General features: G+C 40.0%; 1 protein-coding gene across 12 annotated transcripts in view; it reads right to left on the bottom strand.

Moving 5' to 3' along the window:
* Window positions 1-23,613, bottom strand: part of LOC134220973 (regulating synaptic membrane exocytosis protein 2) — a 191,027-nt gene that overhangs the window by 39,685 nt on the left and 127,729 nt on the right. For 9 of the 12 annotated variants that reach the window (XR_009982145.1, XM_062700135.1, XM_062700136.1 and 6 more), the window contains 3 exons: window positions 6,635-7,001; window positions 6,360-6,564; window positions 3,266-6,279 (listed from right to left, as the gene is read on the bottom strand). Coding sequence is in view for 9 of the 12 variants with exons in the window: in XM_062700135.1 (XP_062556119.1) it covers window positions 3,266-6,279; window positions 6,360-6,564; window positions 6,635-7,001 (3,586 nt within the window). In the remaining 3 variants the exon portion in view is untranslated. The remainder of the gene's footprint in view (window positions 1-3,265; window positions 6,280-6,359; window positions 6,565-6,634; window positions 7,002-23,613) is intronic. The other 3 variants (XR_009982146.1, XR_009982147.1, XM_062700141.1) reach the window with 1 other exon arrangement.

Here is a 23,613-nt window from a genome sequence, read left to right on the forward strand (position 1 = left end):
ATTTGGCCGAAAGTCATTTGGCCTAATTGGTCATTTGGCCGAAAGGGTCGTTTGGCCGAAAGGGTCATTTGGCCGAATGGGTCGTTTGGCCGAAAGGATCATTTGGCCAAATGGGTCGTTTGGCCGAAAGGGTCATTTGGCCGAAAAGTCGAATAGTTTATTGAAAAGTGAGAAATTAGGAATGAGAAGAGAGACATCTCACTACCCACTTCGAACTACTCACTTTTCACAGTGAGAAGTGAGAAATTAGGAGTGAGAAGTGAGACGTCTCACTTCACGCTTTGCACTTTTTACAGCGATAAATACAGTGATAGATGAGGAGTGAGAAGTGAAGCGTCTCACTTCTCATTCCTCATTTCTCACTTCTTGCTGTCAAAAGTGAGAAGCACGAAGTGAGTAGACGTGTCACTACTCACTTCACACTACTCACTTTTCACAGGAAAGAGAAGTGAAGCGTCTCACTTCTCAATCCTCAATTCTCATTTCTCGCTGTCAAAAGTGAGGAGCGCTTCTCACTTTTAACAGGGAGAAGTGATAAATGAGGAGTGAGAAGTGAGACGTCTTACTTCTCGCTCCTCATTTCTCACTTCTTGCTGTGAAAAGTGAGTAGCGCGAAGTGGGTAGTGAGACGTCTCTCTTCTCATTCCTAATTTCTTACTTTTCAATTAACTATTCGGCTAAATGACCTATTCGGCCAAACAATCTTTTCGACCAAATGACCCTTTCGGCCAAACGACCCTTTCGGCCAAACGGCCCTTTCGGCCAAATGACCCTTTTGGCCAAACAACCCTTTCGACCCTTCTGGTTAAATTATCCTTTTGGCCAAATGACCCATTCGGCCAAACGACATATTCGACCAAATGACCCATTCAGCCAAATGACCCTTTCGGCCAAATGGCTTTCGGCCGAATGGGTTCGGACCAAATGACCCTTCCCCGGTGTAGTTGACGTTCTAGACCAATTGATCTGAACTCCTGAACAATTTGGGGAACCTAGTACATCTGCATCAAACCAATATAATACGCAAGAGCTTTAGGGGTTTGCAGGGACAACCTCGGTCAATTTCCGTTTCAAGGTTCTTCTTGATTTTGTACTAAATTAAATTTACTCATATTGAATTTGGTAAATTAAAGTTTTCTACATCTTAAATTACAGCATCCGTACTCCAGCTGACCGAGCATAAAAATTAAAAAAACTAGCAAACTACAGGAAACTTTATGAGGTGGATAAGACAACCGTGAAAGAATTGTGACATGCTAACCAAGAACATGTAGGTCCCTACATGCAATTAGGTAAAGAAATTTGCTTCAAAAGTTTAGTCACAAGATGGATCATCGCACAAATGTACCATGCGTCTCCATATGCTTTTATGCTTATATGCTGCTGAACAGTTTTCACAATCTCCAACTGTCGTTTTCCCTAAGAGGCCCATTTTTGCCTGAAAAACACTTATAAGGACATTCAGATATCATAATAACTTAAATTATCGTAATAACTTAGTATTTTAACTTATCTGAACATGCAAACATGCAAGTGACTTCAACGCCGTTAAAGCGATGATCCCCTTTCTACTTTGTGACTAAATAATCTCGGATTTTTTCCATTTTTTTTTTCGATTTCAGCGAGAACTACAAATGCAGCACATCAACATCGCGATTATAAATTTACTATCGACCAGTGTACCAAAGCTAGTATTAAATAAAACAATGGGGTTGCTTTTTACGCGGTTTGTTCTCGCTTGTTTCTGGCCTTTGGGTTTGATGAAATATTGAGTTGAGCAAAAGAAAAAAATATATAAAAACAAATGAACAAAAGATGGTAATCGAAAAATTGTGGAAATTAAAATGCGCTAAGAAATTTATGTATTCCATTCGTGTAAAAGGCGACCCCAGTGGACTGACATTTTAAAAATATTGGAAGATTAATACTGATATTCCGAATAGAATCAAAAGATTCATGAGATTTTACCGACATCAGCTGAGCAGATGGCGAGATTTTAACGGAAGAATAATTGACATAAGGCTTATGATTATCTGATTTTCAGCATTCGTTTAATGAGCAGTGCTGAGGAATTCTCAAATTCTCAAAACTCATGCATGATGCGAATAAACTCCGAGTCTATTTCGCCGGACTCACCGAACAATCGACTCGTCTCATCTATTTGATTCATGGGTAAGCCATCAACAAAGCAAGTATTAGTAGCATTTTAGTCGCAGTCAATCACCATACTATGCAACTAATACTTGATTTTCGGGTATTGATATATTCGGGGAAATCCCGAGCAGCACAAGTCAGACAAAAATGGTTGCAGCAACTTGATTGTGACCAAATCTGGTCACATATGAGTTGCAGCAACCTGTGTGAAGCATGTGTGCTGCTAGGGATGGTTTTCGCGAAATTGTTCCATTTCGGAGAGTAGCTCTCGGATAATTGTCGTACAATACTTATTGGGTGCATCGTCCATTATGTCCTATCGTCCATTATGTCTAACGTACTTATACCGTTTTGACTCAAATCCCGAACATGACTCATATTCCAAATCACTGGCGTTTTAGCGCCCTCAAACTAACATTTTCATCGGTTCTCCCCACTCAGGATCAAGATTACAAACGAATTCAAAATTCTATGGAAAGAATGACACGAATAAAGCCAGAACGGCCATATAAAAGCGAGTGTTCGGAATATGAGTCATGTTCGGAATTTGTGTCAAAACGGTATGCCCGTGGTTTAAGCTATTTGAAATCTCATGATTATTTCTGAGCCAACATCAGTGATGGGAAATGTCATTTCGATGTCATGGGACTAATTTGCTAATAACTTTTTTCACACATTATTTACAATTATGTTTTTATATAGTCATGTAGCCCTCAAAAGACCGTATTACTTTTTCTAATAGGTCATTTCTCTAAATCTGATATTGGCGGCGTGATAGCCGAATTAGTGTCAAATGAAATTAATGTCATAAAATTCCGTGACATTTTTTTTAATTTCGCTCTCATGACTTAGACTTTGTATTTAGAAGTTCTAAATTAGTTCAATGTTCTTGTTCTTGTTCTAAATTAGAACAATGATTTGTTCGACAAAGTTCTAGGATCTTTTAAGCACTACATGTTCATCAAAAAAATCCGAATTATTAGTAACTTCTGAAAAAAAGTTATTAGCAAATTAGTAATTGCAATCCCACGACATTTTTTTTGACATTTCCTGTCACTGGCCAACATACATTAACGTTCCTATAGTCTAGTTAATCATTCCTGATACCTACCTATTTTATCCTCGGGCGTTCCCTCGTTATTCGAAAGACTTCGGTCCAGCTCAGAACGCTCCCGCGATTCTCGTCGACCGTCACTAAGACGGTCTCGCTCGTGGTCACTACTGTTTCGCTCACGATCTCGCTGCCGATACGCATCTCGTCCACCGTTGTTGCCGTACCGACCCCGGTCTCTCATATCGTAATCACTTTGGTGGTGTTGTGGGAGATTGCCGGATTTCCGCGACGGTTTCGGCGAAGTCGATGCGGACGTTTTCGAAGAAGCAACGGAACCACCCGGTGAAGGTTTTTTCAACGAGGTTCGTTTTGGTTCGGTTTGCAGAAGGGCGATACCATTGGAGGATTTGGAACGATTGGAAGCATAATTAGCATTTCTAGCGTCATACTTGGGACAAGGCGAGGGGGATTTACTGTACTCAAAGTACTCGGGCTTATCATTAATACTGACTGAACTATGACGGGTGGAATCATGTTTACTACCACTGCTTTTGGCAGCGTTATATTGGGAGACGAACTTTTTCACGTCTTCCAAACTGGAAGTGCGACGAATATCTAACCGAGGTCTACGTTTAGAGTAAGTTTTGCCATTGAATGAAGAATTTCGTCCTCTCGAGAAAGGGCTTTCAAACACGTCATCGTCGTATGCATCCTCTTCACTTCCATCGCTGCGATCGTCTTTGTTGGAATCATCATCATTGGTTGCCACACTTGATCTTCGTGAGTTGCATTTCGCAAACATGTCTCTGGCGGTTTTGTTTGTCCTATCGCCTAACGCTTCCCTATTGGGTCTCCTTGTTTGCTCGTTGTCTGTTGAAAGTGAGCGAGCGCGCCCCGCCGTTTTCTCGTAATCGTATTTCCCTGAATTACCCTTTCGATTCATCTTGTCTTCCTTAAGGATGTAGTGCTTTCGACCTTCAACGAATTCGTATTTATCGTATTTATCGTATTTATCGTTTGAGGCTCTGATATGGGTTGTCTCACCGTCGCTAAACGAGTGACTTCTATTCAAGAATGATGGGCTGTCATCACTCAAATATGTGGATTTTTGTGGCTTATGCAATAATTCAAGGCGCACCTCTTCGATGATTGATTTAATGGACTCGGAGCTACTGTAGAGGATGCCACTCTCACTTTTGATTTCATCCACTCTCGTTTTGCTGTCCGATCTTTCTCTTTCCGCTTTTTGATTCTTAGGATCGATTTCTTTAAATTTGGGTTTATCTACATTTTTTGATCTTATTTTTTGACCATCGGTAGAAGAAGATGGTTTGGAATTGGCAGATCCAGATCGGTCCAGTGAAGTGGAACTAGGAGCCTTATTCACCATTTTGGTGCTTTTCTTTGCAGAAGACGTAGTTGATTTTGACTTTGTTTGTTGCTTGGGCTTCTTTTCCCCGACTTTCGTTTTCTCAGGATTTTTATCTTGCCTATGTTTCTTTATTTGCTTTTCCTTTTTATTGTCACTCTGTATGTCTGTATTTTTGACAATGTCAAGTGTCATGTTACTTTTATCTATACTTGACTTTGAACTAAAGTCATCTGAATAGTTATCAGGATATTTTTCTTCTGGAATATTATGCGCATCAAGTGATCTTGTTCGTTTTCGATATGCTTGTTCTTCGACGCTGCTCGTGATCATATTTTTATGTACGCTTCTAGTTTTATAACCAGTATCCGAGTCATATTCAATGTCAATTATCTGGTCTCTTGCCATTAACGAGTGCGATCTTCTCATTGTATCTTTTTGACTTGCAACAATGCTCCCTAGGTATGTCTCTTTGAAGCCAATTTCAGTTCGTCCATAGAATGGTATTTCACTGGGAGATTTTAACAGATCGGCAGGTTTCCTGCGCACGACACCAAAATCATTTTCCAAATCACTAACATTGTAGACATCGCTCCTACGAGTATTCTGGTCCTGGTTAGAATCCTGCATGGTGCTAGAATACTGAGGCGTGGCATATAAATCCATGAGACTTCCAACAGAAGTTCTAAACTGAAGATCTGGAGCAGAAAATTCGCATACCGTTCCGTCGTGACTACTAGAGTAGCGGATGTTACTTCCGCCCAAATTATCCGAACTATTACGAACGCAAGTGATTGTTTGGTTCTTCACTCCTGTATTAGGGTCATAAACGTTTGAGATGCAAATGTTTCCCGTTTGTCCATCATTCTGTTCATATGTGAAACTATTCGGTAAGTACTGATCCGAAAAGGAAGACTTCATTATAATTTGATTGGCTGCCGATGATGCTTGTTGATTATTGTTATTGGATGCACAAAATAATTGTTTACGCGCGGAGTTACGTTCTCTAGGCATACAAGGAACTATGTTCGCAGTATTTAAATTCGGTTCAGATGTGTTCGAACGAGTTGAATATGACGATCGTTGATAACCAACAGGTGTTTGCTGATTATTACACAATGAATTGCCTTTCAACGATGTTGTCATTTGATTGGCGCTATACTGCATATAGTTGCTAAGCGGTAATGATCCAGTTGTCAGTTCTAAGGATGTAGGATCCGTCGAGGACATGTTTGAAAGGTTAAACGAAGTGGTCATCACATTATCATTACCAGGATTAACAACATAACTTTGGATAGTGCTCTTATCTGAATTAAGTGTAATGCATTGCTTGCTAAAGTAGCTATTATTTGGCTCAGGAAGTGGGGGTTGTTCAAAGGTTGAAACAGCGGAGCTTGGAACAAGCCTATTATCTTCAGTAGCCGAGGGAACAACAACACTGGAAATAGGAATTTTTGGAAGTGAAATAGGGGTTTTGGTTGGCACTGGGACAATCTCACTAAAGGGAACAAAGCTTTGGTCAGGTGCAACATCAAGATTGGGAGCAATAAGACCAGCTTGAGTGACATCAGGGAATGTTGTTTCTTGTTCCGCTTCGCTGACTGGTTGCCCGAATGGGTACTCGCTTGGAAGAGCACACAAAGAAGTTGTTGCCCAACCCGATGGGAGACTTCTATGTTGAAGACGCCTTACGTGCGAATTCCTTCCAATTCGAAAATGATTAGTCAGTACCGATGCACGCTTCTTGTATTGAAATATAATAGTAAAGTTTGATACACTCACCTTATCCCTTTTGATCCACGCGGTCGCTCCGACTGAGTTGAAAAAGCACTTGAAGTTACACTAACTACCGACTCCATATCGGAGTCAGCAAAATCACCCATAAAATCCTTATCCGGAGATAACGAGTGTCTAGGTCTAATTCTACTGTCTAATGAGTGTGTCGTCAGATCACTATCTGAGAGTCCGGTATAGCGTTGTTCCCATCCTGAATAAACAGAATAAAGAAAATGCAATACATAAATAAGATTCTCTGGAAATCAGACATAATGACTAACCTCCCATCCCCGTACTTCGATACGTTGGCAGATGATGGCTTTGGCGATGTCGGTACCGGGAAAAACGTCCTCCACTGCGCTCCTCAAACTCCTGCACGAAGCGCTCTCGCATTGCTGCATTTCGTGACACGTGAGGTACTTGCGGTAATTGTCGTTTCTTCGGTGAACCAGTTGGTGTCGCTGTCGCTGATCGTGATTGAAATCTTGGCGCATACTGATGTAATGGAAGAACTGGATATTCGGTATATCTATCATCTTGGGGCGAGAGCGAATCCCGCCGGTCGTCTCGATAGCTGTCGCTCGGGGCCGCTGATTGACTTCGTTGGTTCAGTGCCATCGTACCGTTTCGACGATAGGAAGCGGATGCCTACAATCGAAGAGAGAAAATATTTGCTAATTTTTTTTTTTCAGCATTTGAATTCACTATTCATATTGCAATAGTATTTGTTGTATTCGATGAAAAAACATCACAAAAATAATCTGTTAAATACCAAAAATATAATTATCTTGAAGCTAGTAAAGCTAGTAAATAGATATCAGCTGTGAACAAGATGCGAAGTACAAACTGAAGAACTAGTCACCAACGAATATTTTTTCTCATTTAATCGCAATATTGCTATCAATGTAGGCATAATTGTAAATGAAAATCAGGGTATTGTAAATCCAAATATTCACAACTCAGCCTGAAAGACGGCTCAATATTTACCCACTACTCAGTGAGTAGGACTGTTCTAATCTCAACTCATGCGAATAGACGCCTGAATCTATCTGCTCTATCTTCGAGGAGGCAGCCGTCAGTGTAACAAACAATGCTGTCCGAAATACTTTTCTCCAAATAGCCAAATATCCACTCAAATGTGAAAATGTATTATTTATTTATTTCTTAGACTAAGATGCAGTCGCCAGCCACGTATAGGGTCCGCAAATCGTCTTCAAATGTGAAAATGTCCTATAAACAAAACTGCTAAAGAATTTGATATCACTTTGAGCAAGGACAGTGTTGCCCAAATTAATTTATTAATTTAACTACGCTACCCACAATCTCATATTTGTGCCATACGAATAGGAAATCTAGCAAAGATGGGACAGATACTCGACCATAGGTAGTACGAAGTGTGTGTACAACTGAGGTTTACAGGATACTCGTCCAGGAATCCGAGAATCATAATCGATAAGTACAAGAAAACTTCATATCAGTGCCACCTTCGCTGGATTTCCTATTCATATGGGACAAATATGCGATTACATGTAGTGTAGTGGGGCAGCATCTAAGACAATGCTATTATACGACTGACTGCTGTACTCACGCAGCTCGTGTACGTCCACACCGACCATTCAATTTCGCATTCAGCCACTCACAAGTCGCTCTGACATGCTGCTCAGTTCGCGCCTTACCGTATGACTGTGAGTGGCCCATTTAAACGCGTGGTGATTTTTTTTTCAATTTGCTGGGTGAATGTGTACATATTGCTGTGGTAAATTTCATCTTCGTGGCGCTATGGGTGATGTGAGTTCTGTTGTTTACTTTTCTGCCTCTCCGGGAATGTGAGGTTGATTTCAAAGCAGGAAGAAAATAAAAAAATTAAATAAAAAAACATCACCTTCATCCAGTGCTGCCGAATATTTACAACCCTGGATGATGCTTCGTTGACGATAAAGTGAGCGTTGAATTAACGTTATCGTTATCGAGTATTCGTTGATTCATCGATAATTATCGAGTTAACTGCAACATGTACCACACAGTTAAAAGAACAAATACTCACAAGCAGGGCTGTAAATATTCGGCAGCACTGGATGAAGGTGATGTTTTTTTATTTAATTTTTTTATTTTCTTCCTGCTTTGAAATCAACCTCACATTCCCGGAGAGGCAGAAAAGTAAACAACAGAACTCACATCACCCACTGCTCCGCGAAGATGAAATTTACCATAGCAAAATGTACAAATTCACCCAGCAAATTGAAAAAAAATCACCACGCGTTTAAATGGGCCACTCACAGTCATACGGTAAGGCGCGAACTGAGCAGCATGTCAGAGCGACTTGTGAGTGGCTGAATGCGAAATTGAATGGTCGGTGTTGGAAATGATTTTTCGGCTGCACCCAGTCGCACTTAGAGATGTCAAAAATTAATCGATTACTTCGATTAATCGATTCATCGTTGTGATAATCGATTAATTTTGAATCGATTACTACCCAACGATTAATCGATTCAATAATCGATAGGAATCGAAAGTTATCGATTAATTACTAATCGATTAATCAGGTTTTTACGACATCATAAGGATGTCGCTAATTAATTAATTACTTCGATGAATCGATTAATCGTTGTGATAATCGATTAATTTTGAATCGATTAATATACAACGATTAATCGATTCAATAATCGACAAGAATCGAGAGTAATCGATTAGTTACTAATCGATTAATCGTGATTTTACGACATCTCTAGTCGCACTCACCACGGCGGTGATGAAGGCGACTGCAGATTATACTGAGATCCATGTTTTTCACTGCATTGACTGTGAAATATTTCTACCCTGCTTACAAGTTGGGTTTGCAACATCTATTTAAAGCATTGTTTCGCCTTACAATATTCAGAAACGTTTTTAAATCCTGGAAAAAAATTTGGATTCAAAGAGGTCCCCGAATTGACCAACACAATATTTCGGTCAATTATTAAATTTCAGTCGCAGCTGTCCAGTAGAGAATCTGAGAGCATTTTTAATGTCTACACTTATGTTCAATCTAGCAAGATTAACAAAACTTCCATTTGGAAGATCCGCTCGCACCCAGTTATATGATTATTTTATGACTCACAGGGGAGACCGAACTCCTTAGCCTAACTGAAACATATTGAATAGGTAACGAGGTTAGTCCACCAATCTATTGAAGTATGTTTATTCGGTACTGGTGCTCTATGCCTGGAATGCAGCACTAAAGATCGCTGCATCAAATAAATTTCTAATATATATTGCCGAGGAGTTCCCATTCCAACTGAATATTCTTGCTTATACGATAAGGAATAAGGATTGACTAAGGAAAGTAATCATGTGCTCTCAGTAGGAAGCGTACTTATGTTTATGCGTCTCTGTCTCAGAGAATTAAGTCCGCCTGGGTAAATTTTCGCGGACGTCTTATCGGAAAACTGCATAGTGAAAAAAATCACTGAACCACCAACAGAACACTTTACTTTTGTTTCGTTTCATAGATTGGTAGGTATTCAGCATTAATTCTAGAGTGCTCCGCTTCAATAAAAATTTACTCTGGTTAACCAGTTGCAAACAATTTGCTCCATTATCGCACAATTATCGAGTTAACTTACGTTAAATTATCGAACTCCGATAATAATTCAGTTGATTCATCGTTATCGTAGCAACCGATAACGGTGATCACAATCAACTTTATCGGCGATAGCGATAAATTAACGATTAACAACCCTGACCGTTACTATGGAGCTTGTATTCAATATTGCGTACAAGAAAAGGTTTGATGCAAATTTAGAGGCTATTGAACACAAAAATATGGGTTCAAATATTACCGTAGCGTGTAATTGTCAGAATTTTTAACTGTTTGCCGAAGGCTCTACAGTTAGCAAGAAAGACAACAGAAGTACAAAAGAATGGATTCACCGGAATCACATCTGGTAACGAGTGAGTGTGGCTGTCCAAGAAATATTAGCGATGGATCCCATCACAAACAGTTTATTCAAGTATCACAGAGCAATAAGTGCAATGGTAATCGAGAAGCATAAAAGCGAGATATTGGGTTTAAACCGATATGCGACCGTATGTGCATGTTGAGAATGAAGGGAAAATTATTCATCTAAGGTCCTTCAGAGGCCCGAACATTGACTCGGATCACTAGCATGTAGTTTCAAAAACTCGGGTGTGGCTAGAGTGTGCCAATTACAAAAAGATCACCCTTCTGAACTCAGCGTACGAAATTCTGTTTCAATTTTTTCGTATTTTTTTTGGAGAGATTTTCAGCCCGCGACTGGTCATCTCATACACTGTGGCGAATTCTGTATAACAGACTAAAAACAATTGAGTACTCCGTTAGAGAAAAGTTGGCAGGTTTTCGTGAGGGCCAATCAGGGACGGATTAGATGTTTATCCAGCGGATGATCCTTGATATACCCTTAAATTGTGTATGACTGGTAATAACGACATGGTGATTGGGGGATCGCTCTTCCCTCATCGACCGGTTCACAAGGTCATGTGGGTCTCCCGTGACGACTCTACAGAAAATCAAATTGACCACATCTGCATCAACCGAAAATGGAAACACAGCCTTCTTGATGTACGGAATAGACGTAGTGCCGATATCGCACCGGATCATCACCTCCTCATCGGCGAAATACGCCTGCGCATTGCGCGGATTCGTCGGCAGGAGGAAAGAGTTGGACGACGATTCAACACACGCCGACTGGAAGATGCCACGGTGAAACGGTCCTTCGTTGAAGAACTGGAGATGCGTGCTGCAGATATTCCGGAAGGTGGCAACGTGGAAGACCAATGGACCACCATCAAGAATGCCTTCATTGCCACCAGCGAGAACAATCTGGGCGAACTGCACACCCAGACAAAACAATGGATCACCGATGAGAAAGATAGAGGAAGATAGGAGGAGGCTAGAGGAAGATAGAGGAGACCTGGAGGAAGATAGAGGAGCGAAGAGAAACCGCGATAGAGCGATCAAAAACCAGAGGAGCCAAAGTCTTAGCCCGTCAACGATACGCGGCTCTTGAGAAGGAAGTAAAACGCTCATGTCGACGGGACAAGCGAGCGTGAGCAGACTCTCTGGCCAACGAAGGAGAGAGAGCCGCCGCAACCGGGGACATTCGCCTCCTCTACGATATCTCACGACGCTTAAGCGGGGCGAAGATGAATGCAACGATGCCTGTGAAAGACGCGAATGATCAGATATTGACCGACCCAACTGGTCAGCTGAAACGCTGGTTCGAGCACTTCGAACAACTTTTTCAAGTGCCAGCCAGGCCATTACCACCTCGGCATGATCTGCCTAGGACCCGACGTATAACACGCGTCAATACCGAAGCTGCATCACTGCTAGAGTTTCAAACAGCCATCCAAAGCATGAAATCGAATAAAGCCCCAGGGGTCGATCGCATATCAGCCGAGATGCTCAAAGCTGACCCCATGACATCCGCTCAACTACTGCATCGTGTATTTCGTAATATCTGGGAAACCGCAACTTTCCTGGTCGACTGCAAGGTATCTTAGTGAAGGTGTCCAGAAAGGGTGACCTGACTGTATGAGATAACTGGCGAGGCATTATGTTGCTGTATACAGTTCTTAAAGTTCTATGCAAAATTATCCTAGCCCGGATTCAGGAGAAGATCGATGCGACTCTCCGGCGGCTGCAGGCCAGATTCCGTGCCGGAAGATTCTGTGTGGACCATATTGTCACGCTCCGCATCATTCTGGAGCAGGTCAACGAATTCCAAAAGTCCCTGTACTTGGTATTTATTGACTACGAAAAGCTTTCAACCGTCTCAATCACGAGAATATGTGGGGCGCCCTGAAACGCAAGGGGGTACCTGAGAAAATCATCGGCCTCATCGAAGCACAGTACGAGGCCTTTTCGTGTAGAGTGCTGCACAATGGGGTCCTGTCCGACCCTATCCGGGCCGTACCTGGTGTGAGGCAAGGATGTATTCTGGTAGATTCTGGTAGATTCTGGTAGATGCGATTGACCGTGAACCAAACATAACCCTGGAGCACCTAAACGACTTCGAATTGGCTGATGACGTTGTACTCCTCGCGCAACGGCGCTCTGATATGCAACGTAAGCTCAACTACCTTGCCGAGCGCTCCTCTTCGGCAGGCTTAGTCATCAACGTCAACAAAACCAAATTGTTGGTTGTAAACACGGTGACTCCTTCAAGTTTCACAGTAGCCGGACAACTAGTGGAGAATGTTGAAAGCTTCCAATATCTTGGTAGCCAAATGGCGTCAGACGGCGGTACCAAGATCGACATAGGCGCACGGATCAAGAAAGCAAGGGCTGCCTTTACGAGTTTAAGAAATATCTGGAAAAACAGGCAGATAAGTGAACGCACCAAAATACGAATTTTCAACTCTAACGTGAAATCTGTGCTGTTATACACTAGCGAAACAGGGTGTGTATCAGTGGAGAACACTCAACGGCTGCAGGTGTTCATTAACAGATGCCTGCGGTATATAGTTCGGGCCTGGTGGCCTCACAACTGGATCTCAAACAACGAGCTCCATCGTCGTTGTCACCAGAGGCCGATAGCAACAGAAATTCGGGATCGGAAGTGGGGCTGGGTCGGCCACACTCTACGTAGGCGCGGAAACTAAATCTATAAACAAGCATTAGACTGGAACCCAGCGGGACATCGCAGCAGAGGCAGACCCAGAGGCTCATGGCGGCGAAGCCTCAATGACGAAATAAAAGAAGTCGACCGAATAAAATTTTGGGCCATATGTAACTATAAAATAGTAGATTACTTGGAAAAATTGAAATTATTCAATAAACAAGGTGTTAACAGAATCCTATCTAAAATTTTAAACAAATTCCGAAAGGGTTCTGCCCTGAATCTCGACCGGAATTCTGTTCAGAATTGCGAATTGTCGGATTCTGTAAACTTCTGATTGGATTCTGTTGAGATTCCCGAACGAATTCTTTTCAGAATCTCTCTATTTAGAATCCCAAACGGATTCTTTTCAGAATTCCAAACAGATTCTGTTCGAAATCTCTAACGAATTTTGCTCAGAATCTCGAGCGGATGATTCTCAATGTTGAATTTTTTTTTCCGAATATGAACTTGGTCTACGCAGATATCAATTGAGTACAGAGATCTCAAATGAGTAACCCCTGTCTATTCAATTTAAAGCAGCAGTCGCATTCATTCGATTGACTTTTTGTGCAAATCATGTCACTTCGAAAACTAACCGCAAAACCAATTTTTTGAGTACACACATCAATTCAACACTAATATTACATAGTAAATTGGTGATAAGAAATTAGTTTTCTCTGAAATTTTCCATTTTTAGTAGCGCTCGTGGTTAAGTCACCCTGCCGACATTGTGATCAAGTTTGTGTAGAATAATCCGCTCCATCTTTCCGGCAGATTTGAATCACCGAATCTTCTAGTCATCGTAGAGACGTCGCATCGAAGAAAATCTGCGCAGATATGTGACTTTTCGTTACCATATGGTCATGACAAATTAGCTTATTCTCCATTTTGTACCTAACTAAGCTACAGCCCAACTCGAATGAGCGAAATGAATGCAAATTGACCTGCGCTTGTGAACTTCACGTAATAGATGTTTACTTGATGTTTACGTTAGTCTTGAGCTTTGTTTGGGATGGTAGTAGCGAAATCCCCGTGTGAGAATTTTGCGTTCATTTAGCAGTTAAGCCACCGACCATTTGAGAGAAAAAAGGAAAAATGTCTACACAAGTCGGTCAAATACGAGAACAGAACTGGTGGTCTCTCATTCGCGTTTGTGGCGCTTAAGCTACCAAGTTTTTGCTGTAGCCCCGAGAAATCCGCCAAAAAGTTACAAGACTTACAATATGTTCATTGATTTCAAAGCAGTCTACGATTCAGTGAAAATATGTGAACTGTGGCAGATAATGTCCAAAAATGTTTTTTTTTTCGGTGAAACTGATAAGGCTGATACGTGCAACGTGGCTCGAAATAAGCAATTCAGATTGCAGATAGAGTGTCAAACTTGCTTATATCCTTAAATGAATTGTTAAAAAAGAGGGTTTGTGAAGATTTCGAAAAGGGTTGTTTATAATAAAGCCTGTCCACATCAGATTTCGGACACACAGCTGCTTTCAGCGTGCCTTAGCTCTTGCTAAAATTGGTGAAATGGTGACAAATCAATTGAATATTATCTAACTGTCCGAAATTTAAATGTACTTGGCGGAAAACATGGAAATGTGGTGTGGCGGTGACGTTTGAATCACAAGTAGTGTCTAGTGGACAAAAACGGATTGTGAATCGCATAAAATACGGCAGAATTCAGTAGGCCTGACAGTTAGTTAAGGGTTACAATGGCGGAAGAAAAAATTAAACAATAATCAACAGAGTACCAGATAGAGGACGACGACTGCTTGGAGGGCCATGAACACTGAAACATCGCCCAAAAACGACTATTTTGGAGCTCTACAATACGCCAGGCATCAATGACGCTGTACTCAAACAGGTATCCACGTTGATGAAGCCCTTATCAATAGTTGACTCTTTTGACATCATATTTTCACAGCAGAATAGAGACATTTTTCTTTTGTATTCCATCGGAAGGACTAAAACCTACATTTCGATGTAATGCTAAATTCATTGCGTTTACCACAAACGCGCTTGCCCACACATAACTTATTCCAAAGTCGCATACGAAATGAACCGTTTGTTTGAGAAACTGCTAATGTAACATTTCTGGCCAAAATGAGATTTATATATATTCTAAATACTTGTCCAAAAATACGTATTCTGGCAAAAATACGAAAAAAATGGTTTGTTCTGGAATATATGAAAAAAAAAAATCGTTTGTTTGAGAAACTGCATATGTTCACGTACTTTGAATAGCAATTATGGAGTACTGCTTAGATTTTTTGCACTGAAAATGCCCCAGGGTGTTGAGTTTTGCCAAAAACTATTGATCTGTATCGAAGAAATCGAAAGATTCGGTGCAAATTTGTTCAGAAAACAGTATTTTGTTGTTTTCTTGAAATAGTGTAAAATGGACTTATGCAGTTTCTCAAACAAATGATTCAAATAGTTCATCGAGACAAGATAATGCACAAATGCGAGTTTCTGGGCAAACTAGCTCTATTAGGCAAAGCAACGTAGAATTTTAAGAGCTTGAGTTTCTAGGACGACGCTCTCGTGAGCGGTGTTGAACTTAATCTAAAATTAAAAAAACACATTAACAAAGTTTAAAAAAAGACGCTCTCGTGTCACGTTTAAAAGCACGTGTCTACTATTACACATCGCTTTTGAAGTAGTTACTTGGGAAGTAATGTGAAAGGCTAGGATTTTCACGAGTGGTACGATTTTCACAAGGTCCGATCAAGAACTTCTACTGTTCAAGCACTTGGGTTAATCGATGACAATAATTTTATTGCACGAGCATTTCAGCAGATGGAGGAAGCCTACATCATACTGAAGGGGAAAAATAAGCGGATCGGTCATCAGCAGGTATTGAATCCAAAAGAGAATGAAAAAATCTTTTACTTATCATCTCTGTGGCGCCCAACACAAAATAAGCGAGAACAATGCTTTTCATCATCACTTCTCTGTTTGGGCTGCCCATTTAGTTATTTTTTTCACACACAAATTTTATGAACAGATTTGCCAGATTTTGCTTCTCTTTGATCGTTGTTCGTTATCTATTGAGAGCGAATTCTGCAAACCCTGGAGTGGAATTGCGCATCTCATTTGATACGAGTTGATCATGGGAATTGTCGTACAAAAGTGCTGTTGCGTCGAAATGCGCAATGAGGCCCCTGGTCATCAGTACGGGAGACCAACAAGATGTCTAGACCATCCGTAGACTGCGTGATTGGTGGCGTAACGTGGAGCTACGAACCAGATGGAAACAACTTTTTTGTACTGCACGGGTCATTTTGGCTTTAGTTTGAAAATACATAATTAGGTAAAACATATCAACAATATATTGTACCGCTCATAAACGACATCTACTTTTCCGCATATTTTTAGTCACAACGAAAAATAAGCGCCAGATAGTCGCTTAAAAACACTCCTTACGGAATCCAAACTCAAAAAAACTCGCGTTTTCAAGGGCACACCACGCAATTACGGAACCAACGCACAACTGTCATTTTTTTTTATTTCACGCATGCTGCGACTCAGCAAAGCAGAAATGAGAAAAATGACAGTTGAGCGCTTCTTCCGTATTGGGCGGTGTGCCCATCAAAACGCGAGCCGGATTCCATATAAGGAGTGCCCTGAAGAAAAACATACCTCCAGAAAAAAGCAACTTTGATATTTTTGAAAATGCGTCCGCCACGTGGTGGATTCTGGCGGTGAATTATTTTACAGCGAGTGCTATTTGTACTGCGGTTAAATTTTACACAGCTATGAGAGCCTTGGAAAATGATCACGAAAGTTGCCCCGTTTGTTATAAGGTGAATAGGAATAAAAATAGGTCACACTTCATAAGTTATGTTAGTCTACCCGCATCTTGTCAGTGTATAATAGTAAAAACCCAATGTCTACTGAGTTTTTTTTTAACCCGGAAGTGTGCGCTTCATATTTACAGTGTACCTCAGTGTACTTTCTCAAGCTCTATTCCGAGATCTGTTGCTGCCAATGAAAATGATAGTTATTTTTATATCGCGATTCAATATTCTGAAATTTCTGCAAATGTTGAACTTGATGATTGAGAGTGAGTCCGAGATCAAAACTGTTTCTCATCGGACGCAGAGCTTCCGAGAAATTCGGGTGATTAGTTCTATTTTGTGCGGACGGAAAAGTAAATCCATCAGTGCGCGATCAAACGTGTTTCGTATCGGACGCAGAATTTTTGTGAGATCCGAGTGATGAGTTCTGTTATTTGCAATCTTCGGAAAGTTTTGAGTGCGCGATTGCTCGTGTATTCTATCGCACGCAGAACGATCGCGCCATAATCGGAATGCCTTTTTCTGAAAATTTTAGGATTTACGCGGTTTTTAAAGCGGATTTTTTGAAAAAGTCGTTTTACGCGGTTTTTTTTTAATAAGGTCAAAAGAGTCAAGAAAACCTCGAAAAATCTATTTATGATGAAGTTGTTCTTTTTTCACGGTTTTTGAGATTCACGAGATTTTTTTTTTAACGCTAGATTCACGTGATTTTTTTAAATTTACGCGTTTTTAGTGGTACATATCACCCACGTAAAAAGCGACTCCATTGTATAAGCAAAATAGACCACTTTCTGGAAGATACTAGGGATTTTTTTTTTCTTCCTAAGCAATGGAGGGGGAATCGGCTCAACAGACATCCTGGGCTGTCCAGGAAGTGCGGGGTTAGGGGCCACCTCTAACAGCAAACGAGGGAGGCAGGACTGCATCCCCGACCCGCTAAACCGTTTCCATTGCCGCCAAGCCCATCGTCCCTTCGGTACAACCAGAAAGTAATGCTTCAAAGGGGGGCCAGTGCATAACGCACCCTCGAGGTTAGCTGCGTGTCCTTGCAGCATCGAACATCGTGACTCGCTTTTTTAGAAGAACACAAGATACTAGAGATTATTACAATAAAATTATTTTACAAACATACAACATAAACAATTAACACATTTAACTTATTAAATAACTGACGATCTCTCTGTGCCCCGAGAGAAACGTCCAATGTGTTGCCCATTGCGAGATGTGACGAGGTTTCCTTATAAGATTTTTGTCCATCAGTCAAATCCCGCAAATGTGTTTTCATTGCGTTTTGCATTTTGTCTTCAACAGCCAAGGCGTTGAATACATAGCTCTATTTGGTGTAGGATTCAGATCCTATTTGGGCACCTCGATAATTTTGTGCCATGTAACACCAGTAATATAAAGTCTGTGTCTGGGAATCTCTCTATTTATAATTTTAATTGCCTATCTTTAGGCCCAAACACAGAACATGCAGGAATGGAACATACACAATTCCATTCAGACATTTGTCACTTACAGGTAAGTTAAAATAAACCGTAACAAGATGTTTTAGGCAAAGTGTACCCCTGAATCCGTATCGGACTCAAAGAAGCATTCTACTTTGGGTTGGGTGTACTAAATATACTTGAAAAACTTCACGGTCCAGAAAAATGTCCCCAAATACCGGACACTTTTACATGATGCTCTAATATGACTTAGTTCGTGTTACATGAGTGAAGAAATCATTTCGAATAGTAATATCTTTCACGTTTCACTCAACCAGCAAAATTTGAGTGAAGAAATCATTTCGAATAGTAATATCTTTCACGTTTCACTCAACCAGCAAAATTTCATACTTCCTACTTCCTACTACATGAGTGAAGAAATCATTTCGAATAGTAATATCTTTCACGTTTCACTGAACCAGCAAAATTTGAGTGAAGAAATCATTTCGAATAGTAATATCTTTCACGTTTCACTCAACCAGCAAAATTTCATACTTCCTACTCCAATTTCCCCTCCTTATTTGGGCTTTCTGATACCTTAGCATGAAGAAATAATTTAATTGAAGTAAGTTTTACAAAAAAGTGGTAAAGAATTGCTTTTTAATCACATGAAAACTCTCACTGTCTTGACTCGGGGAACAGCTGCTGGGTACAGAAATTGATTTTGCACCACACTTACATTATATATCTAACAAATCATGAACGTTAATTAAAATTAAGCAAATATTGACTACATAATCAAAATGCATTCGATTGATTTTAACATTGTTGACTCAAATCTTCTATAATATGTGAGGTGAAACGTGCAAATTATTGGCATTTTTTTCAATTTCAGATTTTGTACAAAGTTTACAACATAAGGATTTAATATTCATTTTGTACTACATAAGATGGTGTAATACCAGGTTTTGTTATTCTTATATTATTCATGAATTACATAAAATAGTATCCCAACAACAAATTTTGTTGTAATAGTAAAATGTGTTATGAATATGTTATTGTAAGAAAGGGCAGAACAACTAATGAACAAGAACAAGTTCACAAACCGCATCGTGCTTTCGTGCTGTGCGGTTCTTTCTCTCTTTGCGGAAGGAAGTTTTTAATACTACCCGAAGCTATTTTAATTTCAACGGTGCTTCTTAGCGCTATTTGTACCCACTGATCCCGTTACGATCTTTGCAAGGACCCGTGCCTTCGTTTTACGTTGGACCCGTTTGCGGAAGTAAAATTCCGACAAGCGGTGGTAATCCTGCAGGGACACCGTTCTGGGAAAAAACCTCTTAGAAGGTCACGTCTCCACGCTCAGCAATGAGTATTAACAAAAACAAGAGGAAGGGGGAGTCTCTGAATTCTCCACTTCCTTTAAAGAAACAAGGTTTCAAGACCGTCCTGCCCAAGCGCGGAAAAAATAGAAGGAAGCTGGAGAATTCAGATATTCCTTCTAACTCTAATATCGGAAATAATTCTTCTCCAATCGAACTGAGCAATCAGTTCGATTTGATTAATGATGAAATTGAGCAAATCGAATCTACCTCTAGCCCAGGTGATTCGATTCATGCGAAAAAAGCAAAGGATTCCGCCAATTGTGGTATCTGTTGCCGAGTTTTCTGGCTTCCGGAATGAGATTTTGAGTAACCTTCAGGGGATCAAGGTTTCATTTCAGATTGCTAGGAAGGGTGACTGCCGCGTTTTGCCGGGATCCTTTGACGATCGCAAACGTCTTCTTCACTATTTAACTGAGAAGCGCCATAAATTCTTCACATACGACGACAAAACTGAGCGATTGTTCAAAGTCGTCTTGAAAGGTCTCCCCAGTGATGACAAATCACTGGATGAGATTAAATTGAAATTTCTCAATTACTTGGATTTTCACCAGTCCAAGTAATTAAGATGAAAAAGAAATCCCATTCTGGTACTTCCCAGAGGGCATTTCTCAAGAATTTTATTTAGTTCATTTTAACAAAAGTGAACTAAATAATATGAAAAGTTTGGAAAAGGCCTGTATTATGTCTCATGTCCGTGTTACATGGGAACATTTCCGCAGGCCTGGGGAAATTTCCAAAACCCTACCCAGTGCCGTAAGTGCCAAAAGTGGGGTCATGGAACCAAACATTGTCACATGGATGCTAAATGCATGATTTGTGGTGGAACCTCTCACGCCAAGGACGCATGTCCTGTGAGAGAAAGATTCAATAAATTTAAGTGCGCAAACTGTAGGGGCAATCATAAATCCAATTTCTGGGAATGCCCTTCACGCAAAAGTTTTGAATTCCCGTGCAAAATTGATGACGGAAATTCCAATCGGATCCCAGATTCGACGGGTAGAAATTTTTCAAACGCTCAAATTTCGAAACCGGTTACCGGTCGAGCAATTCATACCCACCACAATTCACAAACAAATTTTGCCGCTCGTCAACGGGTAGCAAGCACTTCAGTAAATTCCAATTTTTCCAATGTACCTACGTATGCAAACATCGCTGCTGGTAGACCAAATTTCTCTTCTCAAAATGAGGTTTATACCCATGTCCCAACGGAAAATAACGGTCATGTTGCCGATTCAGGTAGCATGACTGCTTCCGATTTTTTAACTGAACAATTGCATCACATGATTGATGCAATGTTCAAAGCAAATACCATTCCTGAAGCTGTTCAGGTTGGTATAAAGTACACACACAAAAATGTTATCGGACTCCGTTTTAATGGATCTAAATAATTGTGTGAAAGTTCTAAATTGGAATGCCCGCTCTCTAAAGGGTAAGGAAGATGAATTATTCAACTTCCTTTCAGTTCATAATGTGCATATTGCCATTATAACTGAAACGTATTTAAAACCAGGACTCTCCATTAAAAGAGATCCAAACTATTTTATCTACAGAAATGATCGTCTTGACAGCGCCTGTGGTGGGGTCGCCATTGTCATTAATAGACGTATCAAACATAAATTATTTTCTTCGTTTGAAACCAAAGTTTTTGAAACCTTGGGAGTTTCTGTTGAAACAAATTTTGGTCAATTTTCCTTCATTGCAGCCTACTTGCCTTTTCAATGCAATGGGCAGCAAAAGAATTTGTTGAAAGCTGATCTTCAAATTCTGACTCGCAACAAATCAAAATTCTTCGTAATTGGTGACTTCAATGCCAAACACCGTTCATGGAATAATGCTCAAAGCAATTCCAATGGTAACATTTTATTTGAAGATTGTTCTGCGGGATATTATACTATTCAATATCCCAATGGACCAACTTGTTTTTCTTCCAGTCGAAATCCTTCTACAATTGATTTAGTTTTAACGGATTCAAGTCAGTTGTGTGGCCAATTGGTAACTTATGCTGACTTTGACTCTGATCACCTTCCTGTGACATTTGAAATCTCACAAGAAGCCATTTATAATCCAATCAGCTCTACTTTTAATTACCATAGAGCTGATTGGGATTTATATAAAACGTATACTGCCGTGAATCGCATATTTGTCCCATATGAATAGGAATCCCAGCAAAGATGGGACAGATATGCGATTCACGGCAGTATATCGATAGGAATTTTGATGTTGATATTCCTCTCGATACCAAAAGTGATATTGATAATGCTCTCGTATCTTTGACAAATTTAATTGTCGAAGCCAGAGGCATTGCAATTCCTAAATGTGAAGTTAAATTCAACTCCATTATTATTGACGACGATCTTCAGCTACTGATCCGTCTTAAAAATGTGAGAAGAAGGCAATACCAAAGAACTCGCGATCCCGCGTTGAAAGTTATTTGGCGAGATTTTAAAATGAAATTAAAAACGTTTCGCTATTCTGAGAAATACCAACTTTGAGAATAATGCCTCGAAGTTGGATCCCAGTTCGAAACCCTTTTGGAAATTAACAAAATTCTTAAAAACCTCAAAAGCCAATTCCAGCGCTTAAAGAGGAAAAAAATGTTATTAACAAATGGCGAAAAGGCTCAAAAACTTGCTCAGCAGTTCGAGAGTGCCCATAATTTTAGTCTAGGTCTCACTAGCCCAATTGAGGATCAGGTTACACGGAGCTTCGAAGACATTCTCAACCAAGATAATGTTTTTGACCCTTCGTTGGGAACTAATTTGGATGAAGTGAGATCTATTACTAGAAAATTTAAAAATATGAAAGCCCCGGGTGATGATGGTATTTTCTACATACTTATCAAAAACTTCCTGAGAGCTCTTTATCCTTTTTGGTTAATTTATTTAACAAATGTTTTCAATTGGCATACTTTCCAGATAAATGGAAAAACGCCAAAGTTGTTCCAATTTTGAAGCCGGACAAAAATCCAGCTGAGGCTTCTAGTTATCGCCCAATCAGTTTGCTTTCTTCAATAAGCAAACTGTTTGAAAAGATTATTTTAAATAGAATGATGGTTCATATTAATGAAATTTCTAGTTTTGCTGATGAGCAATTTGGTTTTCGCCATGGGCATTCAATCACCCATCAGTTATTAAGGGTTACGAATTTAATTCGGCTCAACAAATTTGAAGAATATTCGACTGGAGTTGCTCTTCTTGATATAGAGAAAGCATTTGTCAGTGTTTGGCATGAAGGTTTGATTGTAAAATTGATGAATTTTAATTTTCCTCTGTACATCATTAAACTGATCCAAAATTATTTATCAGATCGCTCACTGCAGGTAAACTATCAGAATACTAAATCTGATAGATTACCTGTAAGGACTGGTGTCCCCCAAGGCAGCATACTGGGGCCCATATTGTATAACATTTTTACTTCTGACTTACCTGATTTACCACCAGGGTGTCAAAAATCTTTGTTTGCAGATGACACGGGCCTTTCAGCCAAAGGGCGAAGCCTTCGTGTCATTTGTAGTAGATTGCAAAAAAGTTTGGATATTTTCTCCACTTACTTGCAGAAAATTTCCCCGAATGCTTCCAAAACTCAGCTTATAATTTTCCCACATAAGCCGAGAGCTTCTTATTTGAAACCTTCTAGCAGACATATTGTCACTATGAATGGGGTTCCAATTAATTGGTCTAGCGAAGCTAAATATTTAGGACTTCTGCTAGATCAAAATTAACTTTTAAAAATCACATTGAAGGCCTTCAAGCCAAATGTAACAAATATATTAAGTGCCTATATCCACTTATAAACAGAAAATCAAAACTTTGTCTTAAGAACAAACTTTTGATTTACAAACAAATTTTAGACCTGCCATGTTGTATGCTGTGCCAATATGGACTAGTTGCTGCAATACCAGAAAGAAGGTACTCCAGAGGATTCAAAATAAAATTTTGAAAATGATTCTGAAGTTGCCTCCGTGGTATAGTACCAATGAACTTCATAGAATTTCTAATATTGAGACATTGCAACAAATTTCCAACAAA

Source organism: Armigeres subalbatus, chromosome 3 (assembly GCF_024139115.2).
Source record: "Armigeres subalbatus isolate Guangzhou_Male chromosome 3, GZ_Asu_2, whole genome shotgun sequence".
Taxonomy (NCBI): domain Eukaryota; kingdom Metazoa; phylum Arthropoda; class Insecta; order Diptera; family Culicidae; genus Armigeres; species Armigeres subalbatus.